The sequence below is a fragment of the Brassica napus genome, chromosome A10, assembly GCF_020379485.1.
Source record: "Brassica napus cultivar Da-Ae chromosome A10, Da-Ae, whole genome shotgun sequence".
NCBI classification, from domain to species: domain Eukaryota; kingdom Viridiplantae; phylum Streptophyta; class Magnoliopsida; order Brassicales; family Brassicaceae; genus Brassica; species Brassica napus.
This window is the reverse complement of record NC_063443.1, coordinates 3,649,148-3,657,307: the sequence shown is the minus strand read 5'-3', so window position 1 is coordinate 3,657,307 and position 8,160 is coordinate 3,649,148. Positions and strand designations below refer to the sequence as shown.

Here is an 8,160-nt window from a genome sequence, read left to right as displayed (position 1 = left end):
ACATTTTTCGTCACACATCGGTTTAGAACTCCAGAGTTAAGTGTGCTTAGGCTGGAGTAGTGAAAGGATGAGTGATCCGCCATACCGTGCCGGTGAGACCAAAGCACGGAGAAAAGTCACATGGTAATTGCAAGGTTAATAAATAAGGCTTTCGGACTTTGAAAAAATTAACGCTCTGCTCGTCAGACGGGATGCGTCTACGGACTAAAAGAATGAGCATGGATGCTTCACTAACTAATTGACGGTCAGAGCCTTGGTCAGAGCGTTATAATATATCTCACTTTTTTCAAACGGGTAAGACAAAAGAAAAGAACACACTAATAGGATATGAGGACAACACAACTTCGTGGCCTAGAAAACAAAAGCCAAGAACGTTGAAAAAGGGTGATATATGGCTAAAGGAGGCGAACACCAATGGATGTCCAGTTTAAACTTCATGGTGGTAACAGCGGTCTTGATGATGTTTTCTACAAATGCGGTGTGAATAGGTTAGAATGGCTAGCCGTGTAAGATCCTCACTGTGAAGGCCAGGAATTACCGGCCTTGCAGATCACGAAGAGCGTGGAGCCGAATCAGATCAAAGGATAACGTAGAGAATGATCATTGACGCACATAAAAGAAATTAACACTTTGGAGAGTTGCGAACCTTACATTGAAACATACAAATCTAATAATAGCTAAACAGAAACGCAAAATGTTGCTTACTATTTACGTTCAATCTAGCAACAGTATATTATTCGGACTCCTCACAAAAGTCATTCATTCATTTAACTGTTGATCCACTTCAAGCAAAGATCCGCTTTCACAGGCTTATGATCGGAACCATTCACTTGGTCTAAGGAATCATAAGAGTAAAGAGTTGTTTGAATATTTTTGGTATCTTGAATCTTGTACAAGATCCTGTCTGTCCAAGCTGGAACCCTGACCTTGTGGCTTGTATCGTAGTTACTGCTTCCCACATTGTATTTGTAAGTCGGTTTAAACCCTAGAGTTCCTTCATAATACCCCTTGAATATTTCACCTCTATCAGCTTCTTGCAGGAGCTGATCTTTACGCACAAGAACCTGCATAATGTCATAACGTCAAATAAGGATTGGGAGTAAGTAACAAATCGGATCATGTACGGATGTACTTAAGTTATTCAAAATAGAACATAACTCTTATTTAAAGCCAAACTGTAATAATAGTGTGTACCAAAATAAAATAAATTTTTATGCAACCGAGATGAATCGAGCCAAGTAATTAAGAATTATGAGAAAATATAGAACTAATTAAATTTTCTTTCATTTTTTTTTATATCCTTACTATCCTTGATTTATAATTAAACAAAATGCCGAGTATGCGCCCGTAAGTATCAAGATATAGTTTGCATTTTATGAATTGAAAAGGGGACTTACAGATTGAAGATGGTTTTGGATAAGGGATCGAGCAGGACGGTTAGAGACATCTTGGATCCTGTAATTAAGATCTCCAAGCCAAACAATGAGGTCATGTGTCCTTTTGTCTTTTGATATTAGTGAATTTGATATGCGTCTCAACTCTTCATTTCTCTGATCTACTTTATTTGCGTGAGCTGCATACATAATAGTAATATTAGTATTTTTAATTATTTCCTCTGATGTTTTGGATGAAGACATAAGAATTAAGATATACACATTTTTAAAAAAACTAATACTAAAAATATTAAATAAATTTAATCCAGTCAATCATTAAAAATATTATAAAACATTATTGGTCACACAGATTTTAATGAACTTTAAATTAATTAAAAAATATCAAAAATCATGTATTTTGAAACATCAATAATTCTTCAAAACATCATTTGTTATGAAACGGAGAGAGTATAATTTAATTGTAAATTAGCGATAAGAAAACAAAATCAAAGTAGGTACCAGAGAGATGACAAGAGATGAAAACTATTTTGATGTCACCGTAGTTAATACGAATAGCCACGGCTCCTTTCTTTCTTCCAATTAAACCGCCACATCCTCCAACCGATTGACTTTCCGCTTTTAAATCTGCAATTAATCAGACACCAAAGTTACAAAAAAAAGCTGAATTTAATCTGACACTATTGTTTTGGTTTTATTGTAAGATTGTATATACATCTCAAAAATTCTGTGATACTAGGTGTTTAGGAAGCTTTAACACCTAGCCAGTTAATCTAGAGATTTATTTTCAGTGTTAGTGTCATTTTAAGTATTTAACTAATACAAATTCTTTACATAAATTGATTAGCATTTAGTACTTTTCATTGTGTCGCAATAAACTGCCTAGACCGATTAATCAAACACCTAGGCTACAAATGTCAACCTTCCATTGACGATTTTTTGTATCTGATTGATTTTGCCCGCTTGGGAACCGATTGTTAGAGAGTATATACATCTGATGGTAATAGATGAATAAATACCTTTTACTAGTGGTTGTGAATTCTTTGGTCCAAACAATAATAGCTGGATCGATTGCAGTTTCGCCTTCCCAAGAAGCCTGCATTTCATTTCGTAAATGAAACTCCGCAATATATATTAAAATCACAGGGAACAGAACATTTGTGGTAAATCAATAATGGAGATAAATAGAAAGAAACAGTAGATCACTTACACATGAGTTGGAGATGAAGCTGTCTGCAAAAGTTGAGCTACATTGGTTTTGGGAGCCTCTTGCACTCCAACGACAAGCAAATCAAATTTTCTGTCTTTGCCAACAAGCTGAACCAAATCGTCATACGAAACCTTCACATTTGTTATAGCAATAATTAATGATGATATTAAGGAATGTTTGTTATATACTCCCTCCGTTTTTTAATATAAGTCGTTTTAGAGAAACTTTTTTGTTCCAAATTATATGTCGTTTTCGGTTTTTTATGTAACATTTATTAGTAATTAATGTTGTCTGACCAATGATAATATATCTTCTATTTTTCTATTGGTTAAATTGTGGTTAGGTAAATAATTAATGATGTTTTTGTTTCGAAAATATAAGAAATTAATGATTTTCTTAATCTATGTGCATAGCTTCAAAACGACTTATAATAAAAAACGGAGGGAGTATCTAATAACTAGCGAATATGCGCATACCTACGAACGTACCTTTCCATTCATGTTCCATGTGATGATACGGATACAAAGATCTGATTTTCTAGAAAAGCTACAACTCTTAACAGCTTCAATTGTTCTAATACCATCGTGGGATGAGTTGTTGCCAACAGAACTTATCAAAGTTTCCTTGTTGTAAAATCTATACAGAAGTACACAATAATACACGTTACCTGTCTTTTTACTTGGTATTTATAAATATTAAAATTGATAGTGATACTAATTGTTACCCTTTACGCCCACACAACGAATTTGTATTGCCCATTGTCTCTGCATGCCCTGTTTCTCCGTAAATGGTACGATTCGAAAGGTATTTTGTAGAGAGAGGGGAAGAAATGAGCAAATTTAAAGAGAATTGGTAAGAGCCTGGAAATTTCACAAAGTCATCTTCATTCATCCATCCTCTATATATAAATTGACTGGGTTTGAACAATGAAATCAGACACATGCAATGTTACGTAGTTTTCTAGGAAGTTAGGTGAAAGAAGTTTGACCATAAAGACGTGTACGTCTTCAAATGGACGGTCGAATTTGATAATGACTTAGGGTAACATTTTCTTCAGCAGGAAATCTCTAGAGCATAAGATAATAGTACAATAGAATCTTTCGTCTTTATTAGAAATTCAATGATTATATTCTATAGTAAACATTTGCTCAAAAAAAAATTATATAGTAAACATATGTGGACGATACTCCTATTCACATCAACATCATCACATGTGATGTAAACCAATCTTATGTTGTGTGTGCCCCCATGATACAGTATATATAATTCGATTAGTTCCGGTTTCTTTACCTTTCTGTTTTCAATTAAGGTGAACTGCTATCGAATCGAAACTGCAATATTAATACTATTAGAGATTTTACCCGGGCTACGCCCGGGGTTACACAAATATAAATGTATTTAATATAATAACGCACATATATTGCATCCTTTACTATAATAATATATTATATATTGAATTAGAAAAGAGTAAAATTGACAATTTATCATTTTTACTATCTAAAAATACATATATAAAGATCAACAAATGTGAAATGAATAAAAAATAGTTAAATCTAAGTTATGATCCAAATATATTTTATTTTATATATTGAATTATCATGAAAATAAATTATTAATCATAGATAAAGTTCATCTGGTTACGATAGAAATGAACCATGTATTACACGTGTAAAATCTGAGAACATATTACATCACTATTCTAACATAGTAGATGTTGAAAGATTTATATTTTTTGCTTGAAATCAGTGAGCTTGAACTATTTATTAACAATGAAGTTTTAAGTAGCAGTATTAGAAACTTTATGCGGTATTTAGAATTAATATAGTTGATGCGGCTTGCAATATAAATGCTTGACATCTTTACAAAATAGAGGGTCTGTTCGTCTAAAGAATATACTTAGCAATATAAATGCTTGACATCTTTACAAAATGATGTAGTGTTACATTTGAGAATAAATAAAACTGTACATTTTCTTCTGAATCATTTTACTTTCCCATTTTTTCATACATAAATCTCTACCAAAAAAAGAATACGGAGAGAAACAATGATCTAATGCGGGTAAACGTTATTGCTTTGAAGTTGCCTTGAACTGTATTCCTCTCCACACACATCAACAAACATCCTAAGCTCGCTATCGGTCAGGTGCTCTTGAGTCGCAACACTTAATTAAACAACCTCTGTTGTTCCTCCAGCCACCTCCTGTAGCCATTGAATTACGAAAAAAATTAATGCGCAAGTCTGAGCAACAATGGATCTAGCTCCGGATGCTCCTAGACACAGGAGCGTGCTCACCTGATGATCCACAAATGTAGAAAACCTTCAGTTATTGTTATCTACACATTCTTCCTAATACCATGTTAGGGATTTTTATTCCATTTATCAATCCCACTTTTAAGCACGACAATCTTTAGCTAGGCCACCTTTATTGTCTTTGCCACCACCAGCTTGGCCTCTGCCTCAACTACCTCTAACAACACTTCCATGTTGGTGTTGGCTGCCACTAAGTATGATGTAATTAGATGATAAATACCACCACCACGTTGATAAGAAAGCGAACTAAGTCAATAACACTTACCTTGGTAAGTGTCTCACATAAGGAGTGCATCAGTTCCTAGTCTTCCTCTCCTGTCTCTAACTCTTTCTCTGCAATAATCAGTGGCTTGTTTAAGTCCTTCTGAGTGCAATTATCAAAAGAATCAACTCTCAAACTCACCTATTCTCTTGTGAATGGAAAAAAAGACAAACAAATATCAAGACTTACTACCCAATGGAAACAGCTAGGGAGATCAGAGATGGAGGAATTTGATGCACTGATACACATGATGAACCATAATCCCAACCTCGTATGGGTTCTGAAGTTTCTTAAAAACTTCAACAACCATCTCATTCTCCATTCTTTTTTGGGAAAGACCAGTATAGCCTAACAAATATCAGAAACTCAATAAAAAAATTTCTTGCTTATGAGTATTTAGCAACTAATAAAGGTAGAGAGACATGCACTTCAAAAAAAAGAAAAATGTATTACGTTTTCTTATATTCTCGGTGGATATAAGCCATGAAGCGCACAGCTGAGTAGTAGCAAGCACGATTCAGTAACCGAGCAATATCATCTGGCATAACTCCATGCACTATAGACTGCATACACTGTGATGATAAGCAGTGGGTATTTAACAGTATAAAAATGCTGCAACAGTCTGAACCTTTAGGTTGTGAAACAAAGGAAACGCTTTTACCTTTTATCAAAAGTCCTTTCTTTGACTTCTACATGTCTTCTTGTATCTTCATCCCCTTTTCTTTTTATGGTCTCTTTTGTGAAACCAAAGATACCATCATACTTGTGCAGTTGTGCTTCTTCTGAGCCTACTAAAAGACAAAAAAAGAAGCAATTTTGTAAGTTAAAATGTATGATACCAAAAAACAAAAACTTTCGCTGGAGGAAAATGAATAGATGAACCAGTGTATTCTGCAAGGGATGAATTGAGGAGTAAACAATAAGCTTTCCTCACAGAAACTAAATGATTGGGAGAAGTTGTGCAAGAGATCTCTACGAAAGCCTTCAGTTCCTCTGTGCTTTTCCTTTTCAAGTCCTGCATCTGTCTCTGCTGGAACATACTCCACAAAATCACGGCTTTATGTGAATACATATTTTATAACACAGAACAAAAGTCTTTAGTGTTAAAAAAAAACAAAGTCTTTAAGCTGAGTACTTTTGAATCAAGGTTTTTTTTACCATGACATCATCAGAGAGAACATCAAATAGATCTTTGCCTCAGTCTCTCTGTAATTTTTCTTGGTTCTGGGTTTTCTTTAGATTTGTCCAATGGGTACAACAACTTTCTTTGCATATCTTCCTCCAGAAAGAAAAGCACAGACCTGAGACAAATAGAGCAGAGTTAGAAAGTTTAAGACTTTAATCTAAGCCTACGTAGAGGATTTGAAGACAATCCAACATAAACAGGACAAAGCTTAATCAACAGTTAACAATGGAAACGAATTGCAAGCAAAAACTTCTCCAACACTATCTCAAAAACCGAGCACCATATTCACACCAATCCTATAATCAATTTCACATATATCAAAGGAATTGAACACAGACTGAGTATTATAATTTCTAACCACAATATTGTAGATTCAGTAATCTCTACCTGTTTTCCGACTTTCCGGCGAGTGACAGACATGACGATGGATTCAATGGTTAAAGCCAGGTGGTGGAGAGTAGCAGCACGACTCAGACCAGATCCAAGAATCAAATACAAATACAAAACATAAAATACTTTAGAATGTTAGATGAAAATTAAAAGAGCTAAACAAAACATTCTTCATAACTGAAAATCACCAGAAAGAAAAAGATTCACGGTTTTGTTTGCCATCGATTGCTGCGATTATTCGGTTACTGCTAATGTGGTGAAGAGGAGTAGCTAAAAGCAGAAGGAATAGAAAGAGTTTCGCCACGTTTGATTGTTGCAGTAAAGAATGAGGTTTTGCGACTCATTATTAATGGGTTTATGACATTAGAGAAGAGAAACCAAAGGGATGATAACAGACGGTGGAATTACTTCCGTGAGAATTAGGAAGACGAAGCATGTTTGGTGATTGAGGTTTTCGTCTTTACTCTGCGATAGCTCTTTTGACGTGGCAAAATAACTTGTTTTTATTGGTCAAATTTTTAATCCTACGTGGATAAGCTGAATGTTGATTATATCCTCCTTTTAGTATAGTATAGATAACTCAGTCTCTAATTAACTGGGTTTTTAACTTCGGCTAAAAATCGATTCTTAACTTTTCTTAGATTTTAACTAAGAAAAATTAAGAATTATCTCTTAACTAAGAGATATAAGAATCGTCTCTTAAATAAGAGATATAAGAACCGTCTATCAGCCGAAAAATTAAAAAAAAGTGTCTAACCCATTTGCACTTCCTTTTAAAAAAAAATACCATTTGAACTTTTACTTTCAGTTATTCGACTAACTTTTTTTAGTTGGTTTGAAGGTAATGGACCGCTAACTTTTTTGCAAAATGTTCATTTGTTGATGAGTTTATTTGTTTTTTTTTTTTTTGTATACCAGGCATAGAGCCGGCCTAGATTAATACACATGAAAGAATGGTTCTGGACAACAACTTTTGTAAATAATTGAGAGTAGAATTGCAAAAGAAATTTTTTTTTAATACAATGGGTTGAAAGATTCTATTTGTCTGTTATAGAATAAGTTCGATTTTTGCTCAAAAAAAAAAAGAGAATAAGTTCGATTATTATTAAAGAAACAGCAAATTTAAAATATGTTTTAGCCTTTTATGTGTTAAAACTTAAAAGTATATTGGGATGGCATTGCTAGGCAAGTGGTCTCACGGCGAAGTAATCCACTTTCGTCCCCCTTATTTGTTTCGAACTTCGGTGTGTTTAAATTATTTCAAATATTAAATAGTATGTATATCCCAACTATATTATTTCATATTTAGTGAGAAATGTCTATAGGAACACACTATATATAGTCGGATATATGTTATGAACTTACGATTTATTAGATAGAACAACCTTATTGCAACGTTTTTAAAAAGGTA

General features: G+C 33.8%; 1 protein-coding gene and 1 long non-coding RNA gene across 3 annotated transcripts; both read right to left on the bottom strand.

The window, feature by feature from the left end:
• Positions 1–253: 253 nt before the first annotated feature.
• On the bottom strand, positions 254–3,558 carry LOC106371314 (type IV inositol polyphosphate 5-phosphatase 11). Of its 2 annotated transcripts, XM_048743530.1 has the most exons (8): positions 3,326–3,532; positions 3,090–3,237; positions 2,602–2,732; positions 2,411–2,487; positions 1,893–2,018; positions 1,398–1,573; positions 1,018–1,064; positions 254–500 (listed from the first exon to the last, which is right to left on the bottom strand). In XM_048743530.1, exons 1-8 carry the CDS (start codon positions 3,490–3,492, stop codon positions 428–430), a joined length of 945 nt encoding a protein of 314 aa, XP_048599487.1. In that variant the 5' UTR covers positions 3,493–3,532; the 3' UTR covers positions 254–427. The 2 variants fall into 2 exon arrangements, with proteins under 2 accessions (XP_048599487.1, XP_013666822.2); XM_013811368.3 differs by lacking the exon at positions 254–500 and having other exon boundaries at positions 604–1,064; positions 3,326–3,558.
• Positions 3,559–5,963: 2,405 nt separating this feature from the next.
• LOC106409633 lies at positions 5,964–7,758 on the bottom strand. The gene is made up of 3 exons (XR_007317491.1): positions 6,747–7,758; positions 6,332–6,474; positions 5,964–6,203 (listed from the first exon to the last, which is right to left on the bottom strand). It is a non-coding gene; the product is annotated as an uncharacterized LOC106409633 (long non-coding RNA).
• Between the last annotated feature and the right edge of the window lie 402 nt (positions 7,759–8,160).